Below are 19,565 nucleotides of genomic sequence, written 5' to 3'. Positions count from 1 at the left end.
TCACCACGGAGACAACCAAAATTCCCTGCGCGGTGAACAACTGCTCAAAGCAACGCCGCTTTTACAACAGCGACACTTTGTGTCAATTCTGAAGTGCCGATTCAGCTTGCGTTACCCTGCTTTCTGTTATGAACTTCCCAAAAATCCAGCCTATTAAGCACATTAAATGATTTGTCAGGAAGCTAGCACCGCATCAATTCTCATTTCGCGTGGTTTTGGGCAACCAGGAAAATGTAAAACAAAAAATATGGTGGTGAACGCCAACCTCCAGCATACAAACCAATATCAATTCAAGCCAGAGAAAAGCTGTAACGCCGAACTGTTGAACAGTGTATCACAGATGACAGACCCCAACAGGCATTGACTTAGCCGACTGAACACATGGCTTCTAACGCCAACTAAATGTTGATGCACCAGAATCGTCTGGAATACACCTGAATGCTGCATATACTGTGGCAACAATACCTGCGTTTGTTGTTCGCTCTTACGTTGATTTGAGTGCACCTCTACTGCGCCCACAATCACCCTTCAGTTCGTCAAGCTGTAAGGCTTAATACATTTCCACGTCGCCTCCCATTATCTCCTCCACTGTCTCGGGCAGCGGCTTCCCCATTGTCTCCGGTAGTAGCAGGCTCAACAGCGACGATGATGCGATCAGCACTTCGAAAATGAAAAAAAAAGATCATCTTACCTCAATGCATTCTGTGAACGGGTAAGAGAAATATTACTATAATGCACGGGATCTCAAAGGAAATGTTCCACATCTTAAGCTATTGACTTAAGCATCACGTTTGATGAAGTAAGCTCCCTTAGAATTATTGATATACTTTTAAAATAACAAGACCATTTTGGACAACAAATATATGTTTAGAGGATGCACCCCATAATACATCATTGTTCGACGCGCCATTGAAGGTTTGTATCACGTTGAGGTGCTACCAAACTAGCCGTGCAAAATTGTCACCTTAATACGCGCTCGGGTGGGGCGTCAAATTGACCACCCGGAGGTTTTTCCGGAATGGTTTCCGAACGGCGTGGCGTAGCCACGCCAAATTTTGCGCAGCTGTAGACAATTAAATGGCAAATCGTTTAACATCACCAATTTAGCTGTACCTTGTAAGATCCTTGACCTATGGCAGGTCAAAGTCAGGCCACGGTTTTAGCGAAGGCAATTTCTAGGAAATCGTTCAATCTGATACAACAACGGAGTGTTTGACGAAGCCAGGCATCTCTGAGATGCTTTCTTAGGCACCACAAATATTGAATGAACAAATTAAGTTGACCTAAGGTCACGTATGAAGGTCAGACCAAGGTCAAAACCAACCTGATTTGTTTCTTTTAGGCTTGCTGTATGGAATAGTTTCTGGTGCTTACTTCGAATTTATTAACGGCAGGAACCGCATTATGCATCTTCCATTGACTTCTTAGAGGTGTGAACAGGTCATTGACCTAAGGTGACCCGGGTCAACATTTTGTTTTAGGAACATACGGCCTAGCGTAATCTTTGTTGCCTATTCAACTGCAAAGCTCAGAGCAGTCTTGTATGATTTTGGTCACCATGCCCTTTAAAAGGTCAAAAATGTCACTGACCTGAAATGGCCTTGTGACCTTTTGCTTAGAAACAGTTGCCTAGATTCTGAGGGCACTTTGGAGACCAAGCTGGAATTTGACCTTGCTTGACCTTATTTGACCTGAAGATCATGACCTAAGAAGCTCAAATTTTGAGCTAAGTGAGTTTGCGCACAGGTCAAGACAACCCATAAATTTGGTGTTTCTTGCTTTCTTAGTTACCGAGATCTCAGGGGGTTCAAATTGACCCCCACCCGAGCGAAGGGTGTCTAGCCGGCCACCCGGGCGCGTGTTAACACTCCCGTGTAGTACTTCAAACCCGCCGGGAAATGGCAGTGGCGGGGTTGCAGGTGCTCGCTGAGCTTAACATCGTCATGTGCTCTCATTCTGACCCTCCCTCGTGGTGGTCTCGCAAGATTATCCGAGAGTTTAAGGTGTGTACTTGCATTCACATACGCGGTTATGGTGCTGTTCTTAAGTAATTCAATTGCAAGCCCTTTTTCCCAAATAACTCGCAGTCATGTCAAAATCATTACGTCATGTAGCACAAAACGTGATTCAAGATTAATTTTTTTAACACCTTGCTCAACACTGATTGAGAGCTAAATGGCGTTCCCCATATAGTTCGGAAGTCGTGCTCACGGACGCCAGATCCGAGTGGCTCGATGTGGATATTCTTCCTGGCCTTGAACGCCGCATGGTCTATGGGGCGGCAAGATTTGAATAGCATTGCTGTAGCGTCACGCGTGCCTGAATACCTTCAGATTGTCTGCTCGACATTGTCTGCACGAAATACTCTGCACATCATCAAGGCCGTATAGCTTGGAATTACATGAACTTAGGTGTTAAGAAGGGCATGGCTGGGCCCTGTACTGGATGATCTTCAAAAGTGTTGTTTCGGTTCAAAACGCAATACAATTGTAGAATACTCCTTTAGTAATGAGCCCCAGCAAAATGGGTTTACAATTTTACGATTTCCAAACTGAAAGAAAATGGTTTCTTCAAAGATAGTTTCAAAGAAACAGTTGGGCAACATACAAAAAAGCAGTTTGGACACTTATTGCCTAGACTTGCTGTGTTGTAAAACCGCGACATACATTGCCGCTCCACTACAAACTATGCATAAATGTCGCAGCATGAATAGCAAGTGAGTGGGGAAAAACAGATATGCGATTCGATATGATTTTTGAGACGAGTGTCTTCTGTGGGCCCAGTCCATTCAGGAGTGGCATGCATAGCGATGGGACGGCGTATGACAGAAACCACCTTCGTCGAGTTCCGAAGACCACCGGTGAAGAAATGGAAAAGAAACGGTGCGTCGGTCTCAAGAGGTCACGATGGAGATGCCGGGTGCAATTTTGATATCCAGCGCTTCCATTGCGCATGTTTTTCACCAGCTCACCGGCAACACCTTCCCAAGTCGGTGCACCTGAGCTGCCCTCATCGCGAAAGGCGCGATGGCTCTTTTTCCGCGTGGACCGTTTACGGCAACAACAAATGTTTGTACAAGTGTCACCCACACACGAAGCATGGTCGCTGCAGTGGTATCGCACACTGCACCGGTCGTTTGCGAAGTAAACGGTGATACTACGTCTACACTCACTCCTGATACACTTGTCCGCACCACCAGGCGGACGTGGCATGTAGGCGTGTCATGCTGTGTAGAAAGGCGGCGGCTGCAAGCGCACTTTCCGCGACCAACTCCCTCCTCTGAGTAACCCATAGCCGCAGAAAGCCACTGTGGCAAAAAAAAGCCGCAAGTGGCAAAGCCAAAAACATAAGGGGCAAAAGCAATGGCCTTGGCCAATGGCCAATAGCTGGCCTCTGTTCAATGGCCTTGAGCTGGCCTAATAACTCCTTTGTATTTGGATGTCACACTAAGAGACTTGTATATTTGTCACTGGCATAGTAAGTTCTATCTGTGGGCTAAATTTCATTGTAATTGGTGAGTAGATCAAATGCGACTTCCGATTCTTAGGGAGGATTTAACATTGGAGAAAACGCATATTCTCCACCAAGAAATCCGAGCGCAATATATGATGAAAATGCATAAAAAGAGCATTAAACATAGGTATTAAATTTTTGGTATCGGTCTACCGAGCGTCACCACAGCACCGCGGTCCGTGTATACAGCTAAAGCGGGGTTTCTTGTTCTCCGGTAAGCAAAACTTTTGGTTTTGTATTTATGTCATTATTTACGTTTTTGAGATCTACCTTCTATTTGAGCCGGGCTTTGCAGATAATTATTTTCTACAAAATCATCAAGTTCTAAAAAAGCAGTAGCAAACCGGTAAATAACTCACAGTGGCTCTGTCGTTGAAGGCTGCTATTTCGTGTGCGCCATTTATGTAGCTTTCCAACCTTTTTTGGGGTAGTCGCACGCGGAGCCGTGATGGGTGGGGGTGGTTGGTAGGGCACTGGTTGGTGGCATACATCAAGGCAGTATTTAAATTCAGCTCAGTATCAAACACTGAGAAAAGTATTTTGTTAGGCTCAGCGCCGGTGAGTAGATGTAGCGATGCCAACTTTGTACGGCATCGCTACATATGAGGAGGAAATAATTCCTCCGCCTCTGCTACATTGGCCTCCGGACACCGATCACGCGGGAGGTTGACGTCCCAGGTGGTGTAGTTTTGTTCATAACTTTGTGGAGCGGGTGAGCAGAGCAATCTTTTGTCTCAAATGATTGATGCAAACCATGTTCTCCCCGAAGGTCGGAGGGAGGGGGGGGGGGAGTGGTGCCTAGCATCCCATTCAGTTAAATAGGAAACTGCACAGTTCCAAATTAAGTGTATCTAGGTTAGTAAAAGCCTATGTGGGGGTCACATTGCCCCAGGATCTTTCCCTTAGCTGAGAAAGATGTTGCCTTGGCTAGAGTGTAGCTGCACTAAGTACTATGCCCCAGATGCTCCCATTTATATGGGGGATTGCATGGCACTTCAATCATAAGCTTATCATGACATGCTCTGGAGACTGGTGTAACAAGGGCACAACATTTTAAGTGTCAGTGTCTATCAGCCTTTATTGGAACTAGCCCTTATAATAGAGCATCAATATTAACAACTTTTGATCAGTTTCATAGCTTCAAAAAATAATGGAGGCATGAGTGCAGACTTAGTGATGAAGGACTTACTTAGCAAGCTAGAAAATTAACAAATTGCAAGCAGCCAAGCTCTAGTCATCTTTGGCAACCACAGACCAAGTAAGGCATGGTGTTAACTGTCATCTGCTGCCAACAATGTTGTTTAGTGTCATCTGAGGTTGCAGTGAAAATTTGTGTGGGTTATTTTCTTCTCGCTTCAAGCTGTGATGAAAAATTTGACTATCCCAAGAGCCAAAACCAAATTTCAGATACTGTATGACACCATATCAATGGCATGCAAATTCTTCCACCACATAGGCCATGCAGCACTCAAGGCAGAGAAGAGCGTTATCTGTAGCCATTCAGATGTGGCCAAGCATGATTTCTGAATAAGGTGGACATCAGTTAGCTCTCAAGCAATGTTGAGCAAGATTTGAAAGTTTCATTTGCTGGCCATGTTTTTTGCTACATAATACAAGAAGTTGGTGTGGCTCTGAGTTGTCATGAAAATAATTATTGACATCAAATAGCTCAAGAATATTACCATACAGGTTATGTGAATACAATTAGAAAATTAACTCATTGATATATATGCAAGAGCACCATGAAAAAGAGCCAAAACACAAGCACATAAAATGTTTAGCAGTGAATCATATCCTCTGCCATCTCTTGGCTAGTTGGAGTATCACAAGGGAGGGCTAGGATGGCAACTTTGCACAGCAGTTTTAGAGTACCTCATTGTCGTATGATTGTTCTCTGATGCAATCGTTTTGATGAGCATATCCACTAAATATAGGAAGTATGTTGTCTAGAGCAGTTTTTCTCTCCAAAAAGCTTACCAATAGTAACAAGTGAGCTTATTTCATCACATCTGTTGCTTGCTTCAATATCTCCAAATGTATAATGCTTCCCTAAATGTTTCTTCCTCTTATAGGCTGCCTCAGATATACAATAAGCTATGGACATGCCAGTGCATGAGGATCAAGCTGGCCAACAAGTGGAATCAGTTACTTCCACTCTTCCTACTGAGCAGCTGATGAAAGCCTCCAGCAGCATGACAGATCCTCCTAGCCCACTGCCTGTCGTGGTCACAGCTGACCTAGGCAAGGAAACAGAGAGCACCACTCTCCCCACCGAGCGACTGGAAAACCAGCACGGAAGCCAGAGCGAGCCATGCGGGCCGCTGCCGACTCCAGCACCAGGTGCGGCCGACTGCAAGCCAGAGCCGGGCGCGGCCGAGCCGGAGCCAGAGCCGGGGCAGGAGCCGGAGCTGGAGCCGGAGCCGGCCCCGACGCCGGCGCCGGAGGAGCTGCCGACCATGCTGCCGACCGGTCAGCTCGGTCAGCTGGCCGAGCCGGACCAGTCGTGTTTCGTATGCGGCCAGCGCTGGCAGCGCAGCCTGCGCTTCCGGCTGCAGCGTGACGTGTTCATGTTCGCGCTGCCGACGCGGCCGACGCCGCGGCGCGACTGGCTGCTCTCGCTGCACTGGAGCCGCTCCTCGGCACCCCCCGCCGACGCGCAGCTCTGCTCGCTCCACTTCGCGCCCAGTGACTGCCGGCCGGTGCTGGGCCGGCCGGGCACCGCCCAGCTGCTGCCCGTGGCTCTGCCACGAAGGTACGAACGCCCGGCTGACACGCGGCGGGGTGCCTGGGGCCGCCCGGGGGTCGGGGACGGGCGCCAGGTACCAACCAGAGTCGACTTGCACCGCTTGAGGACCGGAGAGGGTCGAATGGAACTGACCAGGAATGGGGAAGTTTTTCGTTGCAGTTTTAGCGTGCAGGAGTGATGTGGCGTGCAAGTTTTGTACGTCAGAGTTCTGTGGTGAAGCCGGTTTGTCCGCAGAACTTTTGTTCCGTCGGAATTTTGCCCGTTGACATTTTTATCTGTGGAAATGATGTATGGAAGTGTTGCTCACAACAGTTTTCTGGTGTAATAGTACTGTCTCTTACAAGTATTGTCCGTGGAGTCTTTGCCGCTCAGGCGTTGTTTTGTGTGTAGAAGTTCCGTCTTTGAAGGTGTGCCGCTCAGCACCCTCGTCGTGGCAATTAAGCTGGCAAGAGTTTTGGTGGTAGGAAATGTGACGTGACGCCAACCGGTGTAATGTGTGAGATGAGAACGTCAGGCGGCGAACGTTCGCTGTATCGATGGTTGGACATTACCGCTGCTCCCGTAGATCGTTGACGTCATTCATGGACGTGTCTGCGCTTTAGGATAGGTTGCTACAAACGGTGTGCCGTTTTTTAGTGGTGTTTATAGAAGAAATCATCGCTGGTGGCCCGCAGGCCCAGGGTTTTCTTCGATGCAAACGACCGCTGTAACTTACCACAACTGACCAAGATGGCTTGCTATCTTGATGTTTTCAGGCAGGCGCCTGGCTGACATCAGCGCCGGGAAAAGGGACGGTAGAGTTGAGACCATAGATGGTCTGCCACGGGTATCGACCCGTGGCCTGGTTTTGACCGGGCCCTGACCTGGCCGTGTCCCGTTGTGGTCGCAGGCGCTACTTCGACGGTCCTGAGTCGGACTGCTGGCGGCCGTGCTCGTACCCGCTGTGTCGCGGCCAGCGGCGCCGGCTGCTGGCCGCGCTGGCCGCCGTGCAGGAGCGGGCCAGCGCGCCGCTGCGCCGCGCCGCCCGGCCCTACTGGTCGCGCCGGCGCTTCCCGCTGCCCGAGCCCGGGCCCGTCAACCAGGCTTGGGTCGACCTCTTCACGGAGGCGCTCAACGACCGGCCCAACGTGCCTGATGAGGTCGAGCTGTGAGTGTTCGGGCCAGTGGACGTGGGCGGTCCTCGCTGTGCGGCGTCACGTGAGGAGTGGGGGGGGGGGGGGGGGATGCGACAGACACGGTCGGGAGAGGAGTACCTGCTGCGCGACGAGCGAGACACTGCACCGATTGTTAAACCTGGGGCGTCTTCCGTCATACCGCGTCGTCGGCTGCCTGAGAAGTCGTCTTCTATGACGCACGCCGCTGACCCGTCGTCGCCGTGCCGTCCAGGTCGTACCTGTGCTGCCTGCACTTCGCGCCCAAGTGGTTCCGCTGGGAGAACCGCGGCCGGCCGCGCCAGACGCCCGAGCCGCTCGGCCAGCCCAAGCTGGACAAGTACGCCGAGCCGACCATCTTCTCGTGAGTGGCCTGGTCGTCTGGGCGGCACGCTCAGAGCGCCGCCCCGCTCCAGAGTGTAGCTGCCAGCAGGCGTGGCTGGTCCTCTCGCCGTACCGGACGCTGCTCGAGGGCGGACACTACGCTCCTACCCACGTGCGTTCTACCTCAACAAGAGCACCCGCGAGACTCAATGCTCAGCTTATAGGGTGGTGTACAGTACACATCAGGACATCGAGCCAACTCGCTACGATGCGCGAGTACCGTCGAGCTGCTGAGCGACAGGGAGCTGTTGTCACTTATATGCATGTGATTGGAAGTCATTGAAAGGCATCAGATGTCTGGCGCTGTGTCGATAGGTAGTAGCCGGGCAGGGTGGATGGTCACAGCCGGAGTAGGAGGGACAGTTGACGAAGCTGTAAGTACGGTGCTCACCTGACCTGGTGTCGTCTGTGGCCGGTCCGCTGCTGACCTGACCTGACCTGACCTGGTGCCTGGCCAGGACGTCGGCGCTGATCGCCGGCCTGAAGCTGGCGCTGGAGAAGGACCTGACACTGCAGGCAGATCTGCCTGACGAGGAGACGGAGCCGGCTGACGGCGAGCACCATCCGTCCACCAAGCAGGGGTACGCGCCGTACCCCCCCCCCTCCCCCCACCCCACCCGCACCCGTCATTCATGACCCGGACAGCCGTTGGCAGTCTGAAACCGGGGCTCCTGGGTTTGATATGGTGTGGCTGACGATATGGTAGCGGACGGAGATGTGTTGTGAGCAACTGCACCGTCTTCCGATGAGTGTGCTTGTGATCATCCGTGAGATATATATTTGCGGGTCTGTATGCCGCCGTACGCTGCAGGCAGCTGCGGATCTGACCTGTCGCCAGCTGTGGAGATGACCGGCGCTGTGCGGGCGGTGGGCGGTGTGGCAGCAGCACGCCGGCTGTGCCGCTGACGCCCGGTCCGCCGGCAGGCCGGAGGAGCCGCGCTGCGACTACCCGTACTGCTCGCCCGGCGACAGCGGGGTGCTCTTCACGCTGCCGTCGGCCGAGCGTGAGCCCGAGCGGCGCGAGCTCTGGCTGCGCTCGCTGCGCGCCGTCGTCGCCGCGCTCGGAGACACGGCCGGCTTCGACCCGGATACCTGGTATGGAGGAGGGGGGGGGGGGGGTGGGGGGGGATGGACGAGCCAGCGAGAACAAGTCCTGACCCGGATACCTGGTACGGAGGAGGAGGACGGGGTGAGGGGGAGGGAGGGGGGGGGGGGCGAGCCAGCGAGAACAAGTCTGACCCGGATACCTGGTATGGAGGAGGAGGGGGGTGGAGGGGGGGGGGGGATGAGCCAGCGAGGACGGGTCCGACCCGGGCACCTGGTTCGAGGCCTGGTCCAGGGCTCAGCCCACACACGGCTCGACGCAAACGGGTCCAAGTACAGGGACAGACGACACGCTGCTCCCCTGAGAGGGACGGCCGCTGATGTGTCACGCGTCTAGTGCCGACGAACGGGTGTTGACTGCTCTCGGCAGCGCGATCGGTGGATGGAGCAATGTTGGCCTGGTCGGACGGTTGCCCCGGTGACGCGCTGCCGACTGCGGCGCGCCCGCTGCAGACGTGTGAAGAACCCGGCGGATCGAGACTTACCGGCTGTCATGGCAGTTAGGGCTGAGGGCGCGGGGGACGCTGACAGGAGGTGCCGGACATGACGCTGACTGCAGTGTGGCACTCCTCAGCTCGCTGCTGTGCTCCAACCACTTCAGCGAGGAGAGCATCACCCGGACGGAGGTGGACGGCGAGACGGTCATCACGCTGGACGACAAGGCGGTGCCGGTGCGCTTCCGGAGGTCAGTGGCGCCGCCGTCCGGCCCGGTCTCGTACTCGGCCCGCCAGAGGCGCGCGCGCGCTCTCGGCCGAGGGGCGCTCCGGCGGCAGGGCGGCGTGCGTCGCCGGTGCAGGACGGCTGAGGAGCCGCCCCACCCCAGTGCGGCCCGCGGCTGGGGCGCCAGGACGCTGCGTCGTCGGATCTCCCGGTCTTGACCTGATCCCAGTGTGTTCCGCACAAACGCAGCGTTATGAACCAGCCGGGGTATCCACGCCAGTCGGATAGTGTGTCCGCTGGATGGCTGGAGACGGACGATCATCACGGCCCGGGAGTTCTGTCAATATGGGGCGCGTGTGGAGAACGGTGTGCAAAACCTCGGGGGGGGGGGGGGGGGGGGGGCCTATGGCTTCCTTTGATGATAACCGTTTACGGTTCGTGCTGACCCGACCGGCCGTGTTGTTCCCAGCACGTTGATTGATGCTCACTTTGCTGCGTGTCCCCGGCGTGATCGGGAGCAACAGAGGTGTGCCGCATTCGTGTGACACAGCTCCACCGGCCAGTCTCCGTTGTCTGTGGTGGCCGGTGCTCTGCCTCTCTTGTGTGCCCGTCCTCACGGCTGCGTACGGTGTCCGCTGCTGTTTGGCCCGGCTGTGGAGAGTGCCCGCTGCTGTGTGACCCGGCTATGGCCGGTGCCCGCTGCTGTGCGACCCGGCTGTGGACAGTGTCAGCTACTGTGTTACCCCGCTGTGGACAATGTCCGCTACTATGTGACCTCGCTGCTGTGTGACCCGGCCGTGGACAGTGTCCGCTACTGTGTTACCCCCGCCGTGGACAGTGTCAGCTACTATGTGACCCCGCTGTGGACAGTGTCAGCTATTTTGTTACCCCCGCCGTGGACAGTGTCCGCTACTGTATGACCGCGCTGTGGACTGTGTCCGCCACTGTGTTAACCAGCTGTGGACTGTGTCCGCTGCTCTGTGACCCGGCCGTGGACAGCTGTGTCCCGCTGCTGTCGGTGTCCGTTGTTGTCGTAATGCTGTCGTGCGTGCGGCAGGCCGGCACCGGGCTCGGCCCTGCCGCCGGCCAAGCGCCGCGCCGCCCGCCCCTGCCCCTGGTGGTGAGCTGGCCGGACGAGTTGGGCCGTCTGGTGGAGGATGCCGCACTCCCTGCTGGGCACCGAGCAGGAGTCGAGCGAGGAGGAGCGCGACCCCGACCCGGAGCCGCAGCCGCCACCCGGGTCAGTACGACGCCCGCCCGCTTGTCAGCCGGTCTGGTCCGGTGGCGCCATCGAGTGTGGTCCGGTGGCGCCATCGAGTGCGGTCCGGTGGCGCCATTGAGTGTTATCTCCGCTGTGTTCTTGGGAGCCTGTGTGTGCGAACATCCGCCGGCGTGGCGTCCGTGTGTGACCGGTGCCCTGCCGATGGTGGCTGATATCTCGTCCGTCTCGTCTGCCGTGCTGGGCGTGCATGCCTCCCAAGGTTTTGTGTCGGGTTGGAGGTGGGGAAAACACTCGGGTGGCTGCCCGTCCTGGTCCGCGCCGACCCAGCCTCGACCGGCCGTCTCTGTCGGCAGCGGCGACGGCGTGCCCGAGGTGGAGCTGCACATCAAGATGGAGCCGGTGCAGGAGACGCCGTCGCCGCGGCGGCGCGGCCGCGGCCGTCCGCGCGGCCCGCGCCCGGGGTCGCGGCCGCGGTTGGCCGCTGGCGCCGCCGCCGCCGCCGCCAGCCGCCGGGCCCGCCGCGCCGCCGGTGCGTCGCCCCAGTCGGCCGGCCGCCGTCGGCTGCCACCGCCGCTCAGCGCCAACTGACGCACCTGGTGCGGGCTGCCGGCGCCGGACATTTCGGCGCGTTCCGGGCGCTGGATGAGCTGCTGGGCGTGGAACGAGCGCGTGCGCACAGCAGCGCCGACCAGCTGCTGCGGCTGTGCCTGATGACGCGACTGAAGGAGGGCGCGTACCACCGGCTGCGCGAAGTCCCGGACGAGTCTTAGGGAAGGCGCGTACCACCGGCTGCGCGAAGTCCCGGACGAGTCTTAGGGAAGGCGCGTACCACCGGCTGCGCGCCGTCCCGGAGAAGACTTAGGGAGGGCACGTGCCACCGGCTGCGCGACGTCTCGGACGAGGCTTAGGGAGAGCGCGCACCACCGACTGCGCGACTTCCCGGACGAGGCTTAGGGAAGGCGCGTACCACCGGCTGCACGCCGTCCCGGAGAAGGCTTAGGGAGGGCACGTGCCACCGACTGCGCGACGTCCCGGACGAGGCCCAGTGGCAGCCGGATGCTTAGGGGCACAGCGCGGCCTGCTGCGCTGCGTGGTTGGGCTGCGGCGCCTCTCCTGCAGTGGCAGGCGTGCTGTGACGCCTCAGCTCAAGGAGAGAGACGCCGACACGCAACTCCGGTGGTGACGTCATTCCATTCGTACACTTTGTGAAATGCTAGGCATTTGGTACAAAAATGCCGAGCATAGAAATTTTCGTATGATTTATGCTGTCCACCTGTGCGCATTTCATGGTCATCATCACCAATACAGTGCTGTTTAGCTCACACGTATTTCCTCCAGCCCCACGGCCGAGGTGCCCTCCTGTCGGCTGTTCCAAGGAAAATCCAAGGTGGCAGGACGAAGGCGGGCCCGACCACAGAAAGAGGCCGCCACTCGTGCATCCTGGAGAAACGCCGAGTGTAAACACGGCCGTGACTCGCACCCCTGTGTGGCCTGACTCCGCGCTGAGGTAATCGCTGTGACTCGAGCGGACGGCGGCGCCACACTGCTGGCGGGCTCGCGCGAAGTCTGCGGCGCGAGGTGACTGGTATTTGGGAATAACCACGCGTGTGGTGACGTTAACGAATGAACACTCCTCCCTCACATCACGATTGGCTGGGATCAGATGGCATTTTGCACCGACCTGGTACGCGGGTACGGCTGTCGTTAAGCCCCAGTACGATTCGGGCGGGCGGTCAGCGTGGTAACGGGGGAATACAGTGCCAGAGGACCTCGCCTCAGACTTTCTGAGAGGTCTGTTTTGCCAGCGTGGGCGTCGCTCGTTTCCGCGCCGATGACTGTACATGACGAAGACTCTATGCTGGGGAACCGTGAGTCCGTATTCTGAATATATCCCGCCTTCAGTATACCAGGAAATGCTGATTAACGAAGATTCAAGCAGCCTGAAGGATGTATTAGGAGGACACTAGTCGTTTCAAGGCGGTTCTCATGATCAAGAGCCTTGCTGCAAGTAATGCCTTAAGACGTGAGTATTCTCATGTCACTATCCGACTGATTGTGTAAGGTTTTGTTTAACCAAAATATCTTGCTTTTCTTAAGGATGGCTGTTTTCCTTCGCTACCGAAAAACCAATAGCCCAGTGACTTTCTTTCGTATAGTAAATAAAACTGATGGCGTTGTGTTGTGACGGGGATGCGCGAAGGAAGCGCTTAAGATGGGGTGGGGGACATTTACGGACCGCTAATTTTCCAACAGTGCTCACGTCTGTTGCCAGGTCCATCCGTTTGAGGCATGACCTGCAACAGAGCCGTTTTCGAGGCATTTGATGACATGTATCAGACGTGTTGTGAATAAGTTTGTCGCCGGTTTGGTAAAGGCTTTACCACAGTTTGCACACATAGGCGTCTGCTATATCAAAAATCGGACGCAGCTAGTGATTGGTTGCCATGAGGTTCCCAGAGCTTCCCGATTCCTGCGGCAAAAGATACAGATTAGCCCTGGTGAATGCCACCGAACAAGTTAATTTTTTAGCGTACAGCCATTTTTAAAGGCAATGTTCGCCATTCAATTTCATCCCAAGGGTCCGACTGTGCGAGGTGTACGGAGATGTGCGCTGAGCCACAGAACACCACACAGAATTTCCGGGGTTTTGAAGAAAAGAGATTGCCCATGCATCGGAGAACACTGGATGCGGGGCCAAAAACATGCGTGACCTAGAACAGGCCTCTCCAACTGGGAGGATTTCCCAAGAGGAAAACAGGGAAATCATGAGCGGCAACGTGATCAAACTAAGCCATGATTGAGTCAGGGAAGATAGCCCTCCAGGCAGCATCAACTGGTAGGCACAGACTGGACGGGGACGTTGCGAAACGCACTGCGCATGCGCTACACACACTGATGATAACACCTGCTAAAGCGGCTCACAAACAGGGACAGTGAGTTCGCTAAAAGTGCTGTGAACGGAGCGGAACGCTCAGGGATTAGCCCTGAAATATCACCTGTGATATCCGATAACGCTTCCTGTCTGTATTGCTTCTGTGATGCTGTTAGCCGTTTATGTGTTCTCTCCGCAGTAAAAGGTAGGAAAACGCATGAATTATGCTCGTCGAACTGTTTCTTTTCATCTGCTCCAACCTTGGTGAGCTAGAATTCTCTCGCCGCTATGAAGCTTGGCGATGTTTTCGCCAGATGGTGCGAAAATTCATCAGATTTTGTCCGCGCTGTCTGGCGAAGAATATTGCTAGTCTGCAAAGGGATCAGAGAATTGTGGCCCATCAAAGCTGGGAAAACTGAAGAAACCGACTTACACACACACACATATCTATGTTTGCAGCTTGAAAACCCGTGACATAAACATGCCTTATGTAAATTTAATTCTCCTGTTTGGTTTGAGATGAACAACAACTTGATCCATTTTCAGGAGGAAGTGGGTGCTGAAAAGGGATAATCTAGGGGCAAGAGCCCGAGCCAGATTCCTGATCACGTGACCCCGCCCGTCGGTGACGTCAGTTCCGGAAGAGCGAGCCTCAGCAGTCAGCTGGCGGCGGTCCATGCCACCGTGTCTCCGTCCTGGCGTCCGCGCTCTCTCCCGCCGCTCTCCTGGCGCCGACGCCCGCATGCGGCTCAGGAAATGCCGCCAGCACGCAGCCCGCCGGCCCGGCGGGCAGCGAGGGGTCGCCGGCAGAGCGGCGCCGGCTGACGGTCGGGCCGGGTCTGATGGACGGGTCTGGGTCTGATGCTGGACCAGGCTGGGGTCTGATGCCGGACCAGGGTCTGATGCTGGACCGGACCGGGGTCAGATGGCTGGGCTGGAGCCGGAGGTCTGATGGCCAGGCCAGGGTCTTGATCCTGGGCCGAGCTGGCGTCTGGCGGCTGAGCCGGGGCCGGGGTTCTGCCGACCAGATCTGGGTCTGATGCCGGGCCAGGGTCTGATGCTGGACCGGACCGGGGTCTGATGCTGGGCTGGACCGAGGTCTGTACGGCCAGGCCAGGGACTGGTCCTGGGCCGAGCTGGCGTCTGGCGGCTGAGCCGGGCCGGGTTCTGCCGACCAGATCTGGGTCTGATGCTGGGCCAGGCCGCGGTCTGATGCCGGGCCAGAGACTGCCGGCTCCGGCTCCGGCCATCTGGGGCGAAAGGGCAGTGGCCAGCTCTCCGCCCCTCCGAGCTTGCCGGGACTTGCCGTCCGAGCACTACCCATACGTCGGTGATAGCCCGGGGTTGCCTGAAAGCTGCCCGGTCTGCCGGGACTGGCCAGTGGGAAGAAAGCGGCTTCCTTATGGCCGGTTGAACTAAGACAACATGTCATTCGGATGTCGTCCTCCACCAGGCAAGGGGGGCGATTCGGCAATCCCTCGGACGCCGTCTGCTAGAACGCCGTCTGCTCTGGCCCGAGCATGGCGCTGGAGCACATGGGCGTGGGGAGCCAAGCGTGACCGTGATGAGAGGGCGCCTGACCTATTTACAGCCCGCCCCTGACGCCCACTGCGTCTGCCGGTGACGCCTCGACGGAGGTCAGGACCCTGCCGTCCATCGCTGCGGCGTACGGTAAATCCCATAAACGCCAGCCGTTCGGCGCAGTGCTGGTGGCGGCCTGTCAGCCTGCCTAATTCTCCGGACACCCGAATAAAAACGTCGGGCAACTCGACACGACCGGCACTGCCCACAGCTAACAACATCTCACCTAGACCGCACACAAAAACAGGGCCGAGACGCGGCGCCGACCGGCACCCAATGCCCGTGGACGACGGCGGTAAGGGGACACCATCTGCAGCTTCCATACGGCGTGGCTCGCTCGTTTGTAACAGGCCGACGGTTTTTACAGAGATACCTGATATCTCCCGAACAAGCGCAGAGCCGGAAAACTGGACGGAGTAGTAAGCTGTTGTGGATTTAAACATAATTCCAGCTCGTTTTGCTGGTTGCTGGTTTTAATCGCGGTGAGCACGGATGTGCTTAATGCAAGGTAGGGTATTGGTAACGGTAAAGCGAGCCACGTAACATTTTATAGGTGGAATTAAGCTGCGCATAGACTCATCCACTTTAATCCTGCGGACACAAACGTTTAGTGGCATTGAAGAAGAAAACCTTTTAGTACCAATTGAAGAGGGCATCATTTTTTAAAGCAAACTCCGTCACATTACGCCCATAGACCGTATGTCAAAACCCAGAAACTTGGGGATTGAGATTCTCAAGAAGTTTTGCATTTGCACCGAACGTCAGCGAATGGTCTAAGCCATGAAACGGGCTATGAAAAATCATCCCGACTGCTGCCTTCTGCTGACTTGCTACCTGACACCTCCAAATTGGGCGAATGATTCGAGCCTCTGATGGATTATCCGGCCGACAATAGACAGACGCTTGATGATGTGGGCGATGTGTGGGTGATGTGGTCCAGAAACCTTCCACTGATGCATGGCTCACGTGAGACGCCTTATGACGTTCGCGAAGTCAGAGAAATGTTTAATGATTCAGCTAGCGAGAAGCTCCAATTTCAATTGAAACGGCTCAGGTGCTCAACTACGGGACGAGCACACCGCAGCTGACATCTATTTTCAGCAACACACTGACTTTAAATGTCAGATGGCGGCGAACACCCTATGACCAAAAACCCTTCCGCTCGATTTTAAATTTCTAAGCGTCCAATTCATGACCTTTTTCTCTTGTTTATTGTCTCAAGTCTTGACCTCTCAACGTCAAACTTCAAGGTTACAAGCTTAAATTACAAGGAACTTAAAAGTTTCGACCTGGAAATGTCAGTCTTCAAGATCAAATGCGAGGTCAAATAACGAAAAACTTAATATCACCCAAAAAATAACTGCCTAGCATCCAGAGTGCTAGCCAAAGGCGTCGATGAGAGGATGCTATGGAGTCGTCCTTAACTACGTTACGCATTTTCGGTCATTTTTTATCGCCCGCCTTATTCAGCTTGGTTGCCCATGAGTAGGCGAAAACCTCTCTACCTCCAGCTCCGCTGTGATAAAACGCGCCTTTGGTGACCGGCCGGATGCGACGCGCTCGAGTGGGGTAAGTGTAATTTGAAACCCCTCGTAGCTAAAAATTAAGAAGCTAGGAGCATCAATCTTCTGTGTATGCAGAGTTCTATGTGAAACCATTTGTGAGACCCTAGATCGTGGCATTCGGGTGAAATTTGCCCAAGCAAGGTCAAATTCCGGACTGAGATCAGAACTGCCCTCAGACTTCCCGCGCAACCAGCTTTAACTTATAGACATCGTATAGGCAAGAGAATGCTTATGTTAAGTCAGTGAACTTACACGACCTGTATAATGTACAAATGACCAAAACAAACATTACATTATTTTGATGCTTTAATTTATTTGAATTAATTTACAACGGGCGCTAAGCACTACCATAGACGGAAAGATCCTTAAACGAAAGGTTTGTCGGACCATTTAGGTCACTGACCTACCCTGACCTTCATGAAGTCGTAACAATACACATTGGGGTCATAACAACACACGTTGAGGTCTTTGTAGCCCGGACATTTGGAATGAGCAGGAAAAATACCTTCTAATACAAGTTTTCCAGCAAACACTTGACCTTGATCTTAAGTCTGTGTCTAAGAAATCCTTGCGAAGTTGTATGACTTCGTCTAACACTTCATTGTCGCATCACATAGAACGATTCCAGAGATTTCTTACAATTGCTTTCGCCGATAGGCACGGTCTGACTTTTACCTGATATAGGTCAGTGACCTCTCAAGGTATACTCAACGTGTTTTCGCCAAGATATTTGATGTCCCGCCGCCTACAGCTGATCAAAATTTTGCGCGATTGCGCCACCCCTATCAGAAGTTCTCTGAAACATCGTCGGGGATGTCGACTTGACATCTTACCCAAGCGCGTGTCGAGCGTAAAGTTTCAAAAAAGTTATGTCTAATAAACCCTACATTGAGCAGGAGGTGCGAAACAGAACCACGGCGTGTTGTTTGTCATAAGAGGCAGCCAACGGTGCCCGGCTTTAAAACCGGACTTGAGGGTGGTTTACAACCGTACTTGATCGTGACATGAGGCTGTTCATTCTCCATCCTCCCATACGGAGGCTGTTCATTCTCCATCCTCCCACACGGAGGCTGGTAGGCTCGTCACTTGTTACGCCTTGGGTACGTTCCAACAAAAAACCGTCCCCTTCCATGCGTAACGTGATATATGGACGGCCCGTGGACATTCAAAGCCATCTATGCACACCCTTCTGAATAACCTTAACAAAAAAATGGCGATAACAATTGACTCCAATTCTATATTGCTTGTTTCTTTCAGTAGTTGCACATGCTTTTATCATGCTGTAGCTACAATACCAGTGTGATGGTTGTGTGTGTGTGTGTGTGTGTGTGTGTGTGTGTGTGTGTGTGTGTGTGTGTGTGTGTGTGTGTGTGTGTGTGTGTGTGTGTGTGTGTGCGCGTGCGCGCGCGCGCTTTTTAGGAGTGCGATGCACGTCGCCATGCCTTTATTGTGGGGCGCCGGCGACCGTACGGCCGGCGGCCATATTAACGCCCAGGGGACATAGCGCAACCAGGATTCGGATCCCCTCACCCCCCCCCCCCCCCTTCCCCTGCGGGAATCCGATGTACGAACCACTTGGTCATTACGCCTGCCGCTGATCACGCTAGTGAATGAATATGAAGCGATGTGACTCGAGGGATTGTCATTTTGCCAGAAAGGGAACGTCATGACTCTTTAACTTGGGTAGGTTTTCGACAAGAGACCAAGTTCAAAACTGGTAAAACCAGCACGTGGCGGGGCCAACTTTCAGCCCGGCCGAAATGCCAACCGTAGTAATACTTAAGACGACGTGTGCGAAATGCACCCTCAAATCAGACGCAACAGGTCGGAAAGACAGCTTGTCGCGCGTATAAAATCACTCCTTAACGCTCATGGTGGATGTTTTAAGCGAATGCATGCATTTGTACGTCGTGTGACTGCACACACTTGCAAAGACAAACAGCAGCACAATGTCAAGTTTCTTTCTTTCAAAGTAAGCCGTGGGCATTTCTGAGTACACGCTACGAACACCCACGTGAAGTCTGGCGCAGTTTACTGATCTCCCTCACTTCACTGTAGTGGTGCTAAAAGACCTGCAGCGTCACAGATCCGAGCACGTCCAGTGTCCAGCATACAGCATACAACACATGAAATCTGGCGCAGTTTACTGATCCCCTCGCATCACTGTAGTGGTGCTAAAAGACCTCCGGCAGCGTCACAGATCTGAGCACGTCCAGGGTCCAGCATACAGCATACAACACTCGGCTCCAGAGAAGCAGAGACACGCTTTGGGCCGAGCACCACACACAAACACATGAGGTGCCGCGCCAGACAGACTGGGTCCCAGCCTGCAGACAGATCTCGCTGCGCCGGCGGCGGTGGCCCACTGTGACCGGCGCCGGGCGGCAGCGCACCCCGTTGCTAAACGGCGGCATTAGTGCGGCGGGATGGGCGCGAAGGCCGGGCCTTTCACCCGGGCGTACCGGTACTCCGCCCGACGACCCGGCCGCCACCCCGCCCGCCGCCCGCTGCCCGCCGTCCGCCGCCCCGCCCGCCGCCCGTCGCCCCGCCGTCCCCCGCCCGCCGCCCGCCTCGCATAAAATCGATGCGCTTTCCGGATGAACAGAAAAAGCCTCATGTTATGACTTGCACGGCGTCTGTGAAAGTATTTCACCAGCAGCGCAGCTGCGGTAGGGTAAGTTTCAGCACAACCACAGCGTTTTTATTACCAGCCGCGGAGCACGGCCTGGATGTATTCAGGGCATTGATGGCATGCCAGCTTTGTTAC

At 54.8% G+C, this 19,565-nt stretch overlaps 2 protein-coding genes across 2 annotated transcripts in view; one reads left to right on the top strand and one right to left on the bottom strand.

The window, feature by feature from the left end:
- The window catches only part of LOC119094427 (solute carrier family 22 member 15), a 38,173-nt gene extending 35,160 nt beyond the window's left edge, over nt 1-3,013 (bottom strand). Inside the window, exon 1 of the mRNA XM_037217487.1 lies at nt 2,972-3,013. Coding sequence (XP_037073382.1) covers nt 2,972-3,013 — 42 coding nt within the window. The remainder of the gene's footprint in view (nt 1-2,971) is intronic.
- Nucleotides 3,014-4,013: 1,000 nt separating this feature from the next.
- LOC119094426 (uncharacterized) lies at nt 4,014-10,039 on the top strand. The gene is made up of 8 exons (XM_037217486.1): nt 4,014-4,071; nt 5,586-6,265; nt 7,149-7,217; nt 7,646-7,774; nt 8,253-8,375; nt 8,719-8,798; nt 9,430-9,569; nt 10,028-10,039. The coding sequence occupies exons 2-8, from the start codon at nt 5,610-5,612 to the stop codon at nt 10,037-10,039; spliced, it is 1,209 nt and encodes a 402-aa protein (XP_037073381.1). The 5' UTR covers nt 4,014-4,071; nt 5,586-5,609.
- The last annotated feature ends 9,526 nt before the right edge of the window (nt 10,040-19,565 follow it).

This window comes from Pollicipes pollicipes, unplaced genomic scaffold (assembly GCF_011947565.3).
Source record: "Pollicipes pollicipes isolate AB1234 unplaced genomic scaffold, Ppol_2.1 Scaffold_4002;HRSCAF=4701_pilon_pilon_pilon, whole genome shotgun sequence".
In the NCBI taxonomy this organism is placed as follows: domain Eukaryota; kingdom Metazoa; phylum Arthropoda; class Thecostraca; order Pollicipedomorpha; family Pollicipedidae; genus Pollicipes; species Pollicipes pollicipes.
The sequence above is the reverse complement of the archived record's forward strand: the minus strand, read 5'-3'. Positions and strand labels throughout refer to the sequence as shown.

Bases quoted from the DNA above. Each gene is read 5' to 3' on its own strand.
- LOC119094426 (XM_037217486.1), top strand. From the start codon at position 5,610: ATGGACATGCCAGTGCATGAGGATCAAGCTGGCCAACAAGTGGAATCA. The intron at 6,266-7,148 runs GTACGAACGCCC...TTGTGGTCGCAG, and splicing joins CCCGTGGCTCTGCCACGAAG to GCGCTACTTCGACGGTCCTG. The intron at 7,775-8,252 runs GTGAGTGGCCTG...GTGCCTGGCCAG, and splicing joins GCCGAGCCGACCATCTTCTC to GACGTCGGCGCTGATCGCCG.